Source organism: Dryobates pubescens, chromosome Z (assembly GCF_014839835.1).
Source record: "Dryobates pubescens isolate bDryPub1 chromosome Z, bDryPub1.pri, whole genome shotgun sequence".
NCBI classification, from domain to species: domain Eukaryota; kingdom Metazoa; phylum Chordata; class Aves; order Piciformes; family Picidae; genus Dryobates; species Dryobates pubescens.
In genome coordinates this window covers 63,371,256-63,390,253 of record NC_071657.1, presented here as the reverse complement: position 1 = coordinate 63,390,253, position 18,998 = coordinate 63,371,256, and the positions used below count along the sequence as shown (strand labels likewise).

The 18,998-nt window shown below is 39.9% G+C and overlaps 1 protein-coding gene across 1 annotated transcript in view; it reads left to right on the top strand.

The window, feature by feature from the left end:
- Positions 1-4,878, top strand: part of RNF180 (ring finger protein 180) — a 129,199-nt gene extending 124,321 nt beyond the window's left edge. Inside the window, 1 exon segment of the mRNA XM_054177787.1 lies at positions 4,381-4,878. Within this exon segment, the coding sequence (XP_054033762.1) occupies positions 4,381-4,583 (203 nt within the window). The 3' untranslated portion in view covers positions 4,584-4,878.
- The last annotated feature ends 14,120 nt before the right edge of the window (positions 4,879-18,998 follow it).

Sequence of the window (18,998 nt, the reverse complement as noted above, 5' to 3'; positions counted from 1 at the left end):
CATATTATTCATTTGGGCACATTTTCAGAGTACTATTTTCCACTGGACATCTTATATTCTCTAGTGATAGCAAAACGAGATCAGTCCATTTATATAATTGGGATAATATTTTAAATTGCTTTAAGTCTTGAGTATTGCTAGTACCTCAACTGGAGTTTGCAAATCTTGCAAATCACATACATCAGATGTGCCTATTCATGCTCCAGTGAAAATCCTTTTTGATTTGCACACTTTGGTGGATATAAAAGTGTGATTTGGACACAACATTGTTCTTGTTATCTAGTAATAAGTTTCCATTAACAGTCTGCCAGAATACACTGGCACTGTGCACGCATATTCATGTCATTCAAGTGAAAATTCTTATTCAGAGTGCAGCAACACAGGCATTCACCAAAAAAATTAAGTGAAATATACATGTCTGTGTAGACATTATTTAGGGACCGTATTCATCAAATAAGATAGGGTTTGTTTTTAAAGAAGGAGCAAATATATTAGAAGTTATTTAAAGCTCCCTTCACTCTTCTGTTCCATAATTCATACCCCTGCTCCATGTTGCCATACAGTTCTTGGGGAATTTGACAGCTCTCAGTTTTTATCTGCAGATGGCTAGAATCAGATGCAGAGACTTGGCTTATTTCCACTCTTGCTGAAGAGGCAGACATCTGAAGGTATTTTTCATGTCAGAATTTATTAAAGGCAGTAGTCACAGTACGGATCATAGAGTCTTCAGTAACCTTTGTGTATGATCATACAGGGTGTCTAAATCGATCTGATCCTTGGTTTCAGAGCTGTATGCAAGTTTCAGGGAAAAGAAATAGTTCTTGTTCTTTGTTAGGCTTTGTTAAACCCTAGAACTCAATTTACGTAAGTGTTGCACTATTGAGTTTTTCAGCTGAAGCTTAACCAATTTACAAATGGTAAATAAAAGAGACTATTTCAGCAATGGAATTAGAATCTGTTCCACAGAACTGGCTGTCGACTTTCAATAGATTTGCTCATGCTCAGGGAACCTACAGGGATTACACATACTTACTATACACATACATAGAATACATACATACATACATAGAATAAACCAGGTTGGAAGAGACCTTCAAGATCATCGCATCCAACCCATCAACCAATCCAACACCACCTAAACAACTAACCCGTGGCACCAAGCACCCCATCAAGTCTTCTCCTGAAAACCTCCAATGATGGCGACTCCACCACCTCCCCAGGCAGCCCATTCCAATGGGCAATCACTCTCTCTGTATAGAACTTCTTCCTAACATCCAATCTGAACCTCCCCTGGTGCAGCCTGAGACTGTGTCCTCTTGTTCTGGTACTGGCTGCCTGGGAGAAGAGACCAACCTCTGCCTGTCTACAACCTCCCTTCAGGTAGTTGTAGAGAGTAATAAGGTCACCCCTGAGTCTCCTCTTCTCCAGGCTGAGCAACCCCAGCTCCCTCAGCCTCTCCTCGTAGGGCTTGTGTTCCAAACCCCTCACCAACTTTGTTGCTCTTCTCTGGACTCGTTCCAGCAAGTCAGCATCCTTCCTAAACTGAGGGGCCCAGAACTGGACACAGTACTTGAGGTGCGGCCTAACCAGTGCAGTGTACAGGGGCAGAATGACCTCCCTGCTCCTGCTGGCCACACTGTTCCTGCTGGCCACACTGTTCCTGATGCAGGCCAGGATGCCATTGGCCCTCATACACCACATCGTGTATAGTAAGCAGTTCTTCATTATATATATATATATATATATATATATACACACACCTTTAGCAACATAAAGCTTTTAGCAAGAATTTTTCTGTGGCTTTTTATATGAAAGGCTATTAGAAAATAGACAGTTTTCTATACTGAAACTGCCATCTGTGATAAACTCCATGCAGGTTTGCTTAAGACGAGTTGCACAGGCATACAAATCAGGGATAATGTTTGTCCAGATCCTCTAGAAAGCGAGGACTACAAGGTCAAAACCAATGGAGCTATGTTTGCATAATTCCCTGATTATCCTGTTAATGCACAACCAGCGTATTACACTTGGTGTTGTATTTAGTTTAAATACAGAAATAAATGAAAGGAATGTATGAGTAGCAGTCTTAACTGAGACCCTCTGGAAAGTATAATATACACTTACAATTCATGTGTAAAAGGCAAAGTGTATGATACAGCTTTGGTGATAAATTTAATGCCATTTGAAAATTAAATTTAAAAAGTAGAACATAACAACATAAATCTAGGTGCCTATTGGACAATCTCATTTTAAAGCATTAGAAAAGAAATTAAGATAAATACAAGTTTGAAACTGAAGTAATTTTTTAAATTATAATATTTAAAAACAACTAACATTTTTCAGAGTTTTATTACTGATGTTATTTTTCAGGAATCAATGGTTTATATTAACATCTTTTTAAATTAACATGATCTAAAGAATAACAAACATCAAGGAAGTCTGTATCATACTTTAAACACATCTTCAGCATCTTTAAGGAGATCTGTAGTTCATAAACTTGCATAAAATTTTGTAGTATTATAATCTAAAACTCTTTAAATGTAAATTCCTAAAATTTTTTACTTTTATTCCCCCTTAGCTGTGGGGCAAATCTGACACCATTTGGAGTCACTAAAAGCCCTCATGAAACATCATCACTCACTTTACTAGCATGAAGACTTTATCTATAGAGTATCCAAAATAAGATCCGTAACGCTAGAGAAATTTTGATGCCTACACATATGGAAACTTAGTATTTGTACATGACAAACTGATAAAAATTGTCCTTAAAAATTAAAAAAGAAATGCAGTGACATCTAACAATGACTGATTCTCCAAAGGAAGAATTTCTCTGTCTCAATAATCTAGTCAAATTCCTGAATAAAGCAGTCATTAAATAAATACAGGAGGACCAGTTTACCTATGTAATTTGAAATCAAAACGTTTGTGATGAGCAGTCTGAAAAAGGATACTAAAGTGAGAAAAATACGTACCTTTGTTAGATGTGGAAACAATTGCATTATGATATTGGGCAAAATATTAGTTCAGAATTAAAAGTACAAAGAAACAGTCAATATCCACCATGGAAAAGAAAAAAAATATTGAAATTCCAGCAAAGATATGTATTGGAACACTTTAAAAAAAAATGTTTCTTAATTATCTTGAATAAGATAGGAGAAAGTTAAAATGAAAATACTGGCACGTGTGCAACACTTATACAGAATTATTTGTATTAGTCAGAAGACTGAGGAACTTCAAGGAGGCTTAATTAAGATGGACTAGAAGAAAGCATGGTAGCAGATTAAAACTGAGGAGCATACACCAAGGCATGCTGGTGTGCAATGGTGTACACAGAAAGGGACACTTTCTACTCACCTTGAGACTCCAAAAGCCATGCTGTCTTTACAGAGAAGAGTCTAGGCAGCTTGGCAAAGATCTGTTTTTCAGAATCACAGCATGAATCACAAAGAGTCAGAGTTACTTGAAAACTGAATGAAAATCCAGACTGCATTCATTCCTTGTCCTTCATCAGGATGGGAGCACAGCTTCCAGGTCCCGTGCCACAACCTGCTGTCTAAGATAGCTGTACAGACACTTACAGACACTTCTCCAATCTCCTATCTTGACATATGGAAAAGCTATGCTTCTACAGAACTTCTCTTACTACAAAGAGAAGTCAAAGGTGGAATGAATAGGGAAAACCTTCTGACAGGACCCCACATTGAGACCATTCTTGGAGTTACAGTGTTCTTTCTTACACTTCAAAGTCTATGTTTGCATCTGCCTGTATATTTTTAAGTTATCATCAGTATACAAACTAATTTAAAGTTTTAATTTTAATCTAGTATGTATGATATAGACATAATATTAAACCAATATTTATTTAAAGGAGTGTTCTGGAAAAAGTGTTAATTATTGTAAAAGGAATTCACATGTATTTCTTCTGTTGAACTATGTGTCTACACGCAGATGTGTCTCAGTTACAGAAGAATTCAGATGAATAGACTTAGGGAAGTCAGAGATTAATTATTCAAGAGATTAATTACAGTATATGGAGCCATCCCCTTCTAGATCACTGAATAAATCCAGTGGAAAAAGACACCGAAAGAGAGTTATTCATAAGCCCAGATAACTTAAGCAGATTGCGTTACGTGACTAGTAGGGAGTGCCAAATCCAAGTAAACAAACGTTATTTTCCATAGAAGGCAGTTACTTTTTTCATCTTTCAAAATCAAGTTCACAGAGGGTTCTTGTCTAATAAAGTGAAGAGATCTAGCAGTGAGGTATGATATTTCCAGCTTCCATTTGTCCTGTAAATAACAGGGGGGAGTGTGTAGGAGGGTTAAATTTGGGTTTGTTTAACTCTATCTTGTTGGTTTTCTGTCTGGTCTGTTTTTTCAGCAGATTTTCAAAGACGCTCAGATACTGTAACACGGAGGCATTTCCCACATGCTGCTCACAGGATGGACTACATGGACTTTGAGGATGACAGTCGTGGATGGCTTTTTGATATGGACATGGTGATAATCTACATTTATTCAGTCAACTGGGTAATAGGATTTATTGTATTCTGTTTTCTTTGTTATTTCTTTTTCCCTTTTTAGTCTGTACTACTCACAGTTGAGGAAAACAGCACTCATGTGATGCACAATAATGTGAATAGAAAAACCTTGAAGAAGGCAAAATGTCTGTTTGATATTGTGGTTTTATAATTTGGAATTGTAATAGACTGCATTGAGTAGGCTGTTTGATACTTCTGCTCTGTGTGACGAAGAATTTGACTTTGGTTCCAAATATAATGCGAAATCCAAATCATACTTTCTTCCAATTGGAGTTTTCCTTGAATTTTATAGGAATAGGATTGACCCCTAATGTATAAAATAATTACTCCGTAGAAACAAAGAAGGCTGCTTGTTCGTAGGGGAATTGTGTGTACTACAACAGAATATGATCCATAGAGTAATTTTGGGGTTTGACTCTATGTTGACACACTTCGCTTACTCATTAGTCCATTCCATTTATAGTCAGGTCTTTTGGGAACAGGATATTGTTAGCACTGAAGTGCTTCATGATATAGACATTCATCAGAGAGAATTCAATTGAATAATCCAAATATTTGGAAAATTTTGTCAATTGATAGACCTGTGAACATTCTACTGGGGAGATGTGCAGCACTCAGTGCCTCAAATTTTCAGCAAAAAGATGAATGATACTGGTACTAACAGATCATCTTTTTTGTAAATGGCAATCAGAAACATAACAGCCCCAAGTTCTGCACATTAAAGGAACCATTAGTGTGCAGATTTTCACATTAGCTGTGTATTGGTTTTCACCTATCCAGATGAGTGTGTTTGGATCCAGAAAGAGAGCTAATGGAGTACAAGCAACAGGCATGCTGGCTGTGACACTAACCCAAATAAATAATAGAGAAACGTTCTCCAGTCTAAGAAATCAGTATCATTATTTAATTGCTGTAGCAATTTGAGAATACTCTTGAGTGTGGGTTCATCAGGACTATGTATCCAGGGAGATCATATAATAGGATACAGTATTTATTTGCACCTTGCATGTGGAACAATTCTAAAGCACTTTATAGTTATTTTATATAAAAGATTGCTGAATTATGCTCTCAAACTGCAGCCAGTTCAGCAATCATTCCACATTTGCTGCTTTACACGGTATTTTCAAACAGAAGAGCATCCTTTAAATTATAAAGGGGATATTAGTGGAATCAGGTTCTGAAGAATGAGTGGTACAAGGTAGTTCAAGGGCTTACTTATCAGGAAGGTACAAGGAAGTGTTTACTTTAAGGGCATGGACCTGCAAAGTACACTGTGGTTTCTAGAAAAGCATGTGAATTTATGTATATAGTTGCTCTGATACCGGGATTTGTGTGGGAGACCTGTGCTTTTTCAGTAGGTGGTGTACTCCCCTGTTCTAGCAAAGAACAAGAAAAAATGTGTTGTGGAAGGTGCCATCTGCCAAACTTGATGGAATGGAGTGAATTTGGGGATTTTTAAGTATGCTCTTATGCTTCTTTATTGAGCAGGACCAGCATGGTCATTCTTTGATAGGCTATAAAGTCATCAGGACAGAAAACTTTTACTTAATCTGAAAACCATGAGTAAGTCATCTATGAGTATTTAGTTGTCTTGAAGGCTGCATAAAGAATCTCTTTGAGAATATACATGTTAAATTACAAATTTTAAGTCTGCTGGAAATACAACACAGCAGAGAGGGAGCCAAATAGGGAAGGCACTATGCTGGAACTGCTATTTGTGAACAGAGAAGGACTTGTGAGTGATTTAAATACTCAGGGCTGTCTTGGGCACAGCAATTGCAAAATGATAAGAGTTCTCAGTTGCTGAAGTAAAGAGGGGGGTCAGCAGAACTGTCACCTTGGACTGCCAGTGAGTGGCCTTCAGCCTGTTTCAGAGACCAGTGGACAGAGTCCCTTGGGAGGCAGTCCTCAAGGGCCAAGTTGTCCAGGAAGGCTGGGCAGATGTTTGGTTGCAGCTTGGAGGGAAAAGGAGGGGCAGGAGCACCTCTTCTATGAGGACAGGCTGAGAGAGCTGGGATTGTTGGAGGAGGCTCTCAGGAGACCTTATTGTGGACTTCCAGTATCTGAAGGGGGCCTACAAGAAAGCTGGTGAGGGACTTTTTAGGGTGTCAGGTAGTGATAGGACTAGGGGAAATGGATCCAAGCTAGAGGAGAGGAGATTTAGATTAGACATTAGGAAGAGGTTCTTCACCCTGAGGGTGGTGAGACATTGGAACAGGTTTCCCAGGAAGATGGTGGAAGCCCTATCCCTGGAGGTTTTTAAGGCCAGTCTAGATGTGACTCCGGGCAATCTGTTCTAGTGGAAAGTGTCCCTGTCCACGGTAGGGAGGTTGGAACTACATGGTCCTTGAAGTCTTTTGCAACCCTGACAGTTCTGTGGTTCTGTGAAATTCACTATCACCATATAGTCATGGTTATGGCAGAAATGCATTTTCTGTGGTTCCAGCATATCTTGTTACTTTGTCTGTACCCAGAGGTGATTTGTTCTATTACTGTTGGCATTAGTCATAACATTTTAAAAGCTTCAAGGCTGTAGTAAAGCACTTGGTGAATTTCCTTCTTTATATTGATACAAGTGTTTTAAAAGATAGGGAGTTTAGGTCATAGGCTCACACTTTGCTACATGCAGATGTGTAGGTCTGTATGCTCAAATATCAATTTTAACATATTTTTCTCATCCATTCCAGGACTAGAATTCTATATTCAATTTTTGTTTATCTCTGTAATCTTATTAATTCACTGCTCTTGTCTCAGTAAAGAGAGGGACTGATTCATGTATTAAGACAAAATTGCTTATAACTTTTGATCTCAAAAAAAAAAAAAAAAGAAATAAAATGATGCCGTGAAAAATTACTTCAACCTGGCTGGCTTAGTCTAAAATTCCAGTGATAATGTAATTTAACATTGTTTACGTAGGATATCTGATAAAGCAACATCTCTTAGGCATATTCCAAAATATATTGAGGCATAAGATGCATAATGTAGGTAACTAACTAATGATATAAGAAATTACATCATTTTTAATAGAATGTTACCATGGCTTTATTCTGAAAAAGGCAACAAAGGAGAGTAAGAGATCCAGTGTAATACTGGCCCCTTTTGTATATTTACAGCAAGTATTGTTGACAGAGAGTTGCCATTTTCCTAAATTTAGTAGGAGTAACAATTTTGTATGGCATTTCTGACTCTGTAATTCCAAGTTTCTTTGAGACCTAAATTATAAACTGTATTATTTTGCTTCATGTTGGTTGTTACTAATTCTAGGGGACAATTACTTTGAAAAGATTGCAAATGTACATAATGAAGACTATTGCAACTTTGAGATATATCCTCCATAGGAAAACAACTGAAAGGAATAGAGTGGAGGTACTCTTTTTTTTGGTCCTTTATTGCCTTTTTAACATACATACTTTTGAAAAAATACAACAGGAATTCAAAAGCTCAAATTTGGTTTTCTTTGAAGTCTGCCTGTAGAATTATGTTGAAAACTGTAACAGCAAAAGCAGGGCTTTTTTAAGCAATTTTCTGGTTAAAGTGATCCTGGCCTGCAAGCTTGTCTTTCTTATCTACAAAAGCATTAAAATGTTTGCAATAAAATTTGAGTTATTTGTAATATTTTGCAGTCATTTCACTAGGTTTTGCTTGCTGGAATTTATTTTTTTTTATTCAATATGTTGTTTGTTATCCTGCCTATTCTGTTTCTGCCTGGGGTGTAGCTAGGGTTTGTTGAATTGTTTTACTGCTGTGATTGACTTTTTTGATACTAGCAGCCATTTATTTGTTTCAATATTTTCCATTAAATGGACAGCTTTTGACATCAGTCATCTCAGGGCAAGGTGTGGATCTTAGTACATTCTGATAATGAAACACACTCAGTATTGGTGTTGTTAGTCCAGACCCATTAACTGCTGGAGGCAGCAGAAATTCACAACAAGACTAAGTTTGGCTTTGACAGGAAAAGGGATTTTATGCACACGCAAAGGTGTTTGACTTTCTTTCCTAGCAGTGGGTATGTTTGTAATTCTTCTACCCATCAAAGACCCAGTCCTCTTGCTTTCCTCACAAACCTTTTTTTTTAATGGCTAAGCAATAGCTGTACAGGGAGTAGCTGCTATGAAGCACAATGGATTCTTTCACAGCTATGTGTCTGCCCACAGAAACCAAGACCTAAGCCTTTATCAGTACCAGCATACACCTGAAACATTTACATCACCTGTAGCTCTACCACAGTTACTGATACTGACATGGAAAAGGATGATGAAGAAACAGAGCTTATGTTTAGTTTGTCAGTTTTAGAGAAAAGTAGTGCTAATATCATGAGCCTCTGGAAGGAAAACTAGTTATTGCAGCTATTATGTAACAGGTACTATCCTGATGGTTGTGTGGATGTGTCTTCAGCATCTTTATGTCCTTGACAGTCACATGAGTAATCATGAGATGTTCAGCCTTCTCTGTGAAATTTTAGATCTGTACAAGGTAGACAGAAAATACAAAGGTAGGTCATTTGGGAGCATTCTGCTGGTGTTCATCCCTGCACCCAGGCAGATGCTCAGAGAAAAGAGGCAAGATATACTGTGGATTGCTCAAGGCCAGATGTGGAGCAAGGCAACAAGCTCCCCTTAGAGATACCATTTATTTAGCTGGAAGTGCTAAGACAACAATAGCAGACAGGGAGGTGGATTTAAAACCAGCTGAACAGCCAAGCTCAGATAGTTTTGACCTGTGGCACAGTCTACCTGGAGGCAGGTAATTAGTGGTGTACCCCAGGATTTCTATGTATTCTATTTATCCTGTGTATCCTTGTGGTAGGTTGAGAGGACAATTCTCCCACCACGGGCAAAAGAAGAGACTCAGACAAACAGATTGCAAAAATGGTGGAAAGTTTGAATAAAAATCAATGAAAGTTTTACAGAGAACCACAAGCACCATAACAAAAAAGAGAGAGATCCCAAAACATACCCAAAAGCATCCCATCCCCTAACTGGGGGTACACCCAAAAACCCCCAGGGTGTTCCTTCTTCCCCCCACTCCTCCACTGCTAGGCAAATCTCAGCTGGCCAGATCTGAGGTTGCCCATTCCCCCAGCCTTGAGCCCAGCTAGACCCAAAAGGCCAGGACACACCTCCCCCCAGTTACCAGGTGGTGGCAAGGGAAGAAAAGAGGAAGAGAGGACCCCTCGCTGATGTTTCATAGGGCAGGGCATTATGGGATGCAATACCTGGCTTCCTGTGCCCACCCACTGGGCTGGACCCTTTTGGGACATGCCTGAACCACCACAATCCTATATAGATATCCTATAGGACGCCAATGTATCCTATATATTCTGGTCTTCAGCAAGGCCTTTGACACCATCCCCCACAGCAAACTCCTCACCAAGCTGTCAACTCATGGCTTGGACAGCAGCACTCTGTGCTGGCTGGAGGGCCAAGCCCAGAGGGTGGTGGTGATTGGTGCCACATCCAGCTGGCAGCCAGTCACTAGTGGTGTCCCCCAGAGATCAGTGCTGGGCCCCATCCTGTTCAATATCTTTATCGATGATCTAGGTGAGGGGATTGAGTTCATCATCAGTAAGTTTGCAGATGACACCAAGTTGGGGGCAGGAGTTGATCTGTTAGAGGGTAGATGGGCTCTGCAGAGGAACCTTGACAGGCTGGACAGATGGGCACAGTCCAGCAGCATGAGATTTAACACATCCAAGTGCCGGGTTCTACACATTGGCCACAACAACCCCATGCAGTGCTAGAGGCTGAGGTCAGAGTGGCTGGAGAGCGGCCAGGCAGAGAAGAACCTGGGGGTATCGGTCAATAGTAGGCTCAACATGAGCCAGCAGTGTGCCTAGGTGGCCAGGAAGGCCAATGGCATCCTGGCCTGGATCAGGAAGAGTGTGGCCAGCAGGATGAGGGAAGTCAATGTGCCCCTGTACTCAGCACTGGTTAGGCCACACCTTGAGTCCTGTGTCCAGTTCTGGGCCCCTCAGTTTAAGAAGGATGTTGACTTGCTGGAGTGTGTCCAGAGAAGGACAACAAAGCTGGTGAGGGGTTTGGTGCACAAGCCCTATGAGGAGAGGCTGAGGGAGATGGAGTTGCTTAGCCTGGAGAAGAGAAGGCTGAGAGGAGACCTTATAGCTGTCTACAGCTGCCTGAAAGGAGGTTGTAGCCAGATGGGGTTTGGTCTCTTCCCCCAGGCAGCCAGTACCAGAACAAGAGGACACAGTCTCAAGGTGTGCCAGGGGAGGTTTAGGCTGGATGTTAGGAAGAAGTTCTTAATAGAAATAGTGCTTTGCCATTGGAATGGGTTGCCCAGTGAGGTGGTGGTGGAGTCACCATCACCGGAAGTGTTTAAGAAGAAGAGACTGGATGGGGCGCTTGGTGCCATGGTTTCGTTGATTAGATGGTGTTGGGTGATAGGTTGGACTCGATGATCTTGGTTATTTCTATTCTATGACCTGGTTATTTCTATTCTATTGTATTTAAACTCCCAGCCTAGCTCTCCAAAGGACCTTGCAGTTGTGCTTGGTTCTGAAAGATGTACAATCAAGTGTTTGTGACCTCTATGAAAATGATCTTCTTCTAGTCATGAAAATTCTATTCTATTTATTATCATCATCTGATGGTGCAGAGTGTAGTCTCAGTAAGTTTGCAGATGACATAAAACTAGGAGGAATGGCTGCTGCAATAGAGGGTTGTGTGGACCTTGACAGGCCAGAGAAATGGACTGAACAGAACATCATGTAATTTAATAAGAAGTGCAATGTCTTGCACCCGGGGACAGATTTACACCCAACACATGCTAGCAGTCACCCAGCTGGAAAGCAGCTCTGCATAAAAGAAACAAGGAGTCCTGGTGTACGTGAAGTTGAACATAAGCCAGCAATGCACTCTGGCCGCAAGAAAGTTAATGGTATGCTGGACTCTGTAAGGTGAGTTGTAGCCAGCACATCAAGGGAGGTGATCCATCCCCTCTACTCAGCACTGGTGAGGCCACACATGGGGCATTGTGCCCAGTTACGGTCTCCCCTGTACAACAGAGATAATTCTATAAGAAGCCCAGTAAAGAGCCACTAAGATGATTAAGGGGCTGAAGCATCTCTTAAATGAGTGGTTCTATGAAGTCATCAGACAAGACTTACAGGGTTGAGGATTAGGAAAAGTTAATCCTTCAATAATTGGCAAATGAACCAGAAAGTTCTGAGTAGAACATCATGGTTTCTTTCAGTAACACAAGCTAGTACACTGTTGAATGAATTTGTCCCACATCAATGTCTATCTTGTCTGCTATACATATCTGTAATTCTCAGTCTGGAACAACTCATTAGAAGTTTTTCTCTCACTAGTACCTTGAGTCAATATAGCCAATTTTTCTTTGGGTACCAGTTAAAAGTGGTGATTCTGCCACTTTGCTCTGCTCTGGTGAGACCACAATATAGGAAGGACACAGACCTGATGGAGCAGGTCTAGAGGAGGCCCATGAAAATGATCAGAGGGTTGGAGCACCACTGCTACAAGGACAGGCTGAGGGAACTGGGGGTGTTCAGCCTGAAGAAGAGGAGTTTCTGGGGAGACATAATAGCCTTCCAGTAGCTGAAAGGGGCCTGAAGGAAGGATGGAGAGAGACTGTTTACAAAGGCCTGCAGTGACAGGATGAGGGGCAATGGCATCAAACTATAGAAGGGCAGATTTTGATTGGATATCAGGAAGAGATACTTTACTATGAGATTGCCCAGGGAGGTGGTTGAAGCCCCTTACCTGCAGATATTCAAGGTGAGGCCCTGGGCAGCCCGGTCTAGTTGGGGACGTCTGTGCTGACTGCTGGGAGGTCAGACTAGATGACCTTTGGAGGTCCTTTCTCACGTGGACTATTCTATGATTCTATGATTCTAAGTTATCTTTCCTCCTACTTACTGAAATCTGTGATTGTTGCAGTCCTCTAATGGTGAAGTTCCGAGAGTGACAAGGAAAGAATCATAAGAAATCTAGTTACATTATTGCAGTATGGGTCAGTCTACTGTCAGAAACAGCTATTCAGAATTTATTATCTAAATTTTTTTTTATTATTTACATTTTTATGTACACAATAAAATGTCTAAAATCTGATATTTTTTACAGGTAAGTTTTCTATTAACATTTTCAAAAGCAACTCCCAATTTTGGATGGCTCATTTTGTTATTCCCAACATGACATCTTCCATCTAAAGGGGTCTGATGCAGAACTGAAGATCACTTTTCTCCAAAATAGATTCTTTAACATTTCTTATGTTGGAAGCCAAAGCCTGATAAACCTTAGAGGCACTTATGGGAGACTGTGGTACAGATCTCAGCAGAATCAATGGCAGTCATCGTTTTAAGGATACATTTTCTCTTATATATATCTGCAACTGAATTTTTGTCTCACAAACGGTTTCCATTACTCTAAAGATATTCTGATGGAATTTCTGAGATGAGTTTTCAGAATTAGTTGTGGCACGAGGAAGTTCAAATTTTTTATTTCCTTACATTGTATTACCCTGTGACTGAAAGGAAACTAAACCTTCAGTCTATTAGATGTATTTTCTGGATTTCCTTGCTTCTGTGATGTAATCCCAGAAAATACATAGTACCAAAATGAATTTAATAAAATAAGTTAGCTTAAAATAACATAATAATAATAATATATTTCATATCAAATATTTTCTTTGGCTGAAATATTTCTACATTTAAGGCAAGGCATTAAAATGGAATCCTGTTTGAATGTAATTTCCAGTGTTACTCTGTGGAAATTTAACATTACAGTGTAATTTTTAATTTAATTTTTAACTTCTTCCTTGATTATATTTTTACAGAGTGATTTCTTATTGCAGTAGGTTGAAAATTTCTCCCTCAACATAAAATTGCCAGACTAGCTCAGTGGAAGCAAACAAAACTGTATTTACAAGCAAAACTACAATATAAAATATGGAATGCACTGAATATGTACAAAATATACAGTATTTACATGTATTTACAATTATAAACAGCACAAGAACCTCCCTGGGTAAACCAGGGGGCTGACAATAGGTTCCCCACTCTCTGCTCCCTTCCCTCTCCCTGTACACCGGGCAAGAGAAAGAGCAGAGAATTGTTGTTATTTTCCCTTTTACACCCAATGGCAAATTATTTACATTCTACTACTTTCTGTTCAAGATCTGTGGAAATTTTTCAAGGCACAGCCTAAAACTACCACACTCATTAAAAAAGAAAATAATAAAAGAAGAAGAAGAAGAAAGAACAAGAACAAGAAGGAAGAAGAAGAGGAAGAAATATTCCTGCAAGAAGAGTGAAGGCATGTGTAAGTCTGTGTTACAAAACAATCTTCATCTCTGATAGACGCTGGAGAAAAAGTGCTGTGTGAACTGACAAATCTGATCTGAGAAACGCTTCTGGGAAAGTCAGCAGTTTGATGTTCTAGTACAAAAGGCCAGGGCACACTTCTCAAGGGAAGGTTCTCAATGGGACAAAGTCACATAGGAGATCAAATGGCTTTCCTTGCCCTTTCAGTGCTGCATAGGACACTATATGGTCACATCCAGAGCCTCCACTGGCACTTTCAGATCATTATTTTTCCCTTGCTTCTTCATTAAAACATTGGTGAATATTGCCAGGGTTTGGGTTTTTTTTTTTAAGGCCTTTTACTTGTCCTATGACTGCTGAACTTTTCCCAAAGGAATTCAAAGCGATACACTATTATTTTTTATTACTTTTGGGTTTGCTCTTCCATTTCAATCTGATATGCTCAGGCATGGCATATGACCCTGAAACTCTCAACTTACACCCAGGTAATAACCTATGACCTAATTTATTTTACAGCCTTTAATGAAAATTGTTGCAGATCTAAACAGAAGGAAAATAATGTTTTTAATTATCCCTCAATTCAGGGGCCATTGAGTGACGAATGAAGGCATGAACCCTGTTGCCGTATAGCAACAAGATTCCAGAAATGCAGAGAGCAGAGAATTTCAGAAGTCCTTTATTGTTGCATTGTAGAATCCCTAGCATTACAGAGTCTTAGAGTCCCACTTACAGAAGTCCCAGAAGTCATTCACAGACAAAGCAGCTAACAGAAGTCCCGAGCATATCCCTAGTAGTATCCCTCCACCAAAGCTCTTGCCAGATGAAGTAGTGAACTAACAGCAGCAGGAGTCCCTAGCAGAAGTAGAAGACCCTATTGCTCAGTGTCTGGTTTTTATAGTCTTTGTTGTCAATCACTTAACCAGTAAAACCTAACCACATATATAAGCTAAAATCTTTTCCCAGTGAGAGATGCCAGCATGTCCAGGAGGTGGCTTCTGCAGCGTGTGCCAATCAAAGAGTGTCGATGTGAGGAATTTGTTCTTCACATACATTGGTCAGCTAAGGAATCACACACTCTGCATGCATCCAGCAGCTGCCCTCCAAACAGTAGCCACAACAGGAAAATATTTACCCTGCCAAAGAATTGCACAAAAATACTTTGTAGCACCACATGTAAACAAAAGCCCGAGATCTTTTCAAAGTGACTTCTGTATAGAAGTTCTCTATAAAGAATTCTATAAGCCAGAGCATGATTTCTTCTTGCAAGAAATCAACAATGAAGGTATAAAGTAGGAGAAAAGCAAAGGGCAGCAAAGAAGCCACTGCCAGGGAGCTACTGGATAGTAGTTCTGGGTGGCAATGACAGGTACTTGATGGCTTTCAGCCTGGCCTAGAAAGAGGAAGGTCGGTGTTAATAGCACAAAGCTGATTATTCCTTCTTCTTTGTTTGAGGCTGGTAGGAAATGAGAACAGAACAGAGTGGCTTATGCACCTATTTACTTGGCATATCTGTGAAGATCAAAGCCCTCAAGATTCTGGCTCAGCCCGCCTGTGCTGGTTTCCTAAGAGCTCACAAGGGCATAAGACCCTTATACATTAATCCTTGGGTTGGAAAGCATGCTCCTTCATTCAGGATTGCTCACATTACATGAAAAGCGTTGTTGCAGCCCCACAGGAGTATTTGAAATTTCTACTATGTGTTAGCACTTCCTTTAATATTGTAGCAGCAGTCAATATCCTATGTGTACTTAACCAAGCAGTTTTCACTTTGAAAAACATTCTGTAACTCCATAATAGAGCATATTCTAACTCCTCTTGCATGAGCAATCAGCAACACTGCTATCCCTTAGCTTCACTTTTGATTCCTGGTTTACTATATAAAATTGTAAAAACTTCATCTTCATGTCCTCAACATCTCAATACTAACTTGCGAGTGAAATGAAACTGTTGCCATGATTTCTAGATTGATGCTACACAAGGGACACATATCACTGATACGGTATTAGTGACAGCTTATTTATATTTACAGTTTGGGTTTGGGATGAGAAAACTGCAGTAATCATATAATGCTTTTCATTAGATTTCATTTTAATAATCTATTTCATTTTTCATCAAACATCTTCAACATTAAGTTGAAATATTTCTACATTTCTGGTAAGGCATTCACATATAATCAGGCAATCGAATATATGCCGCATGTGATCTTTTATCTTCAAACAAAATGATGAAGCAGAAGAGGAAAATGCTGCCAATGAAAAGATCATGGTAAGTCATTTGATATTGATACAAGAATTAATCATTTAAAACCCTTTTTATCTGTCAAAAAAAAAATATACTAATCTGTAATGTACTCCACTGTTTCTGATCTGGAGAATGAAATTTAATCTGAGCAGAAAGGAAATCTCACATAGACATATTATGTTACCTGTGTAAAATAAATAACTTTAGATAGAGATATAAAAATTTGTATGACCATTCCATTCAATGAAAAGTGAAACAAAATACTTTTCACAATCCTATGTAATCCTAATATCCCTAAAATAACCCCTGGGTTGGGGGTATTACTTTTTCACATAATTAGGCTCCTACCCAATAAATATTGTTTAGACTCACAATCAAAGTGAATTCTGGATAACTGAAATTCACAAAAACCTATCCTTACTCCATGCAGATAATAAATCCTTGGGGATCTACATGTTTCCAGAATTAATTACCAGTCAGAGCATATCATCCCATGGTGCCTGAAAGACATCCCATTCTAAATAAAACATATGAGGTAAGAATGTGTTCGCCTTGCAGATGGCTCTAGCTAGCTAATGTATGCATTTCATCTGTCAGAAGTTAAACTACTTCTAAAATAATTTGAATTAGACTTCAGGGGAGAAAGAATATGCCAACATGGATTTAGGAAGGGCAGGTCCTGCCTCTCCAACCCGATCTCCTTCTATGATCAGGTGACCTACCGGGTGGATGTGGGGAGGGCCATGGATGTAGTCTACCTGGACTTCAGCAAGGCCTTTGACACCATCCCCCACATCAAACTGCTGGCTAAGCTGCCAGCTCGTGGCTTGGACAGCAGCACTCTGTGCTGGGTTAGGAGCTGAATGGAGGGCTGAGCCCAGAGAGTAGTGGTGAATGGTGCCACATCCAGCTGGCAGCCAGTCACCAGTGGTGTCCCCCAGGGATCAGTGCTGGGCCCCATGCTCTTTAATATCTTTATTAATGATCTGGATGAGGGGATAGAGTCAGTCATCAGCAAATTTGCAGATGACACCAAGTTGGGAGGAGTTGTTGATCAGTTACAGGGCAGAAGGGCTCTGCAGAGGGACCTCGACTGACTGGACAGATGGGCAGAGTCCAACAGGATGGCATTCAACAAGTCCAAGTGCCGGGTGCTGCACTTTGGCCACAGCAACCCCATGCAGAGCTACAGGCTGGGGTCGGAGTGGCTGGAGAGCTCCCAAACAGAGAGGGACCTGGGTGTGCTGATTGACAGCTGCCTAAACATGAGCCAGCAGTGTGCCCAGGTGGCCAAGAAGGCCACTGGTATCCTGGCCTGCATTAGGAATAGTGTGGCCAGCAGGAGCAGGGAAGTAATTTTACCCCTGTACTCTGCACTGGTTAGGCAACACCTTGAGTACTGTGTCCAGTTCTGGACCCCTCAGTTTAAGAAGGACATCGAGACACTTGAACGTTTCCAGAGAAGGGCAACAAGGCTGGGGAGAGGCCTTGAGCACAAGCCCTGTGAGGAGAGGTTGAGGGAGCTGGGATTGTTTAGCCTGGAGAAGAGGAGGCTCGGGGGAGACCTCATTGCTGTCTACAACTACCAGAAGGGGGGTTGTAGCCAGGAGGGAGTTGTTCTCTTCTCTCAGGCAACCATCACCAGAACAAGGGGACACAGTCTTAAGCTGTGCCAGGGGAAGTTTAGGCTCATGGTGAGGAGAAAGTTCTTCACTGAGAGAGTCGTTCGCCATTGGAATGTGCTGCCCAGGGAGGTGGTGGAGTCACCATCCCTGGAGGTGTTCAAGAGGGGATTGGACGTGGCACTTGGTGCCATGGTCTAGTCATGAGGTCTGTGGTGACAGGTTGGACTTGATGATCTTTGAGTTCTCTTCCAACCATGGTGATACCATGATACTGTGATAATTTCCTTATATATTTTACAAAGCAGAAAACATTTACAATTAGTTAATGTTACAGGCAATTTGTAGTCCTATCTGGTTCCATCTTAATGAACTGGACCCTACTTTTTATCTTTTTTAATACATGTGAGTTACATGAACATTGAAGTTAATAATTGCCTCTATGGTGACAGATTTTTACAATGCGTATAGTATAATTTTACATGATCAGAAATTGTATGACCTACAAAATTGTCTGAGAGTTTTATATTATGTTCACCTAGGAGCTAATGCTCCCAAACTCATTTTTATTTGTCATTTAGACTGTGACTGAAATCCTAAATTACAAAAAAATGACATAATGCCATTAAATTACCAAGCTGCAGTGGTATTTTTCATTGATTCTTAAGACAGGAATATAGTGTAATGATAACAATAGCAGAAAATGAGATACCCTTCTCTTTCCTTATGTATTATTCCTAAAGTGCTTATTTTAAAGAGCAATTTACAGGATAAATTCTCATTATTCTCAATCTTTAAAAACAAGTTACTCAGAACTTCCATTTTTCATTCAAAGTATAGTAGCCACAAAGCACTTAGAGCTTCTGAAGTGAAAAGCATTTTTATAAGCATAAGATGATACCTTAATACAAGTATTACACAGTATTAATATAACAGATTAACATGTTTTTTGGTAACAGGAACTATGTTATCATTATAATTTAAATCAAGGGACAGCCAAATTATACATACATGACTTGCAGAGATGCTAACTAAATTTGTTACTGAATTTAGAAAAAAAAAAAAAGGATTTAGTATGAACTGCTTTACAGCAAATTTAACATTAAATGCTTTTCAGGATTTGTCTGTGATCCACTGGTAAGATTTCTGGAAGACCCCCACTAGTCTCCACTTAGCTAAGTACCCTTATCCTTACTAAGTACCCTCAGAAGGAAAGGGAGGAAAAATCTAAATCTTAAAGTAGTGCAGATAGCAAGTTGCTTCATGCAGCAAAATACAAATCACACTGTGA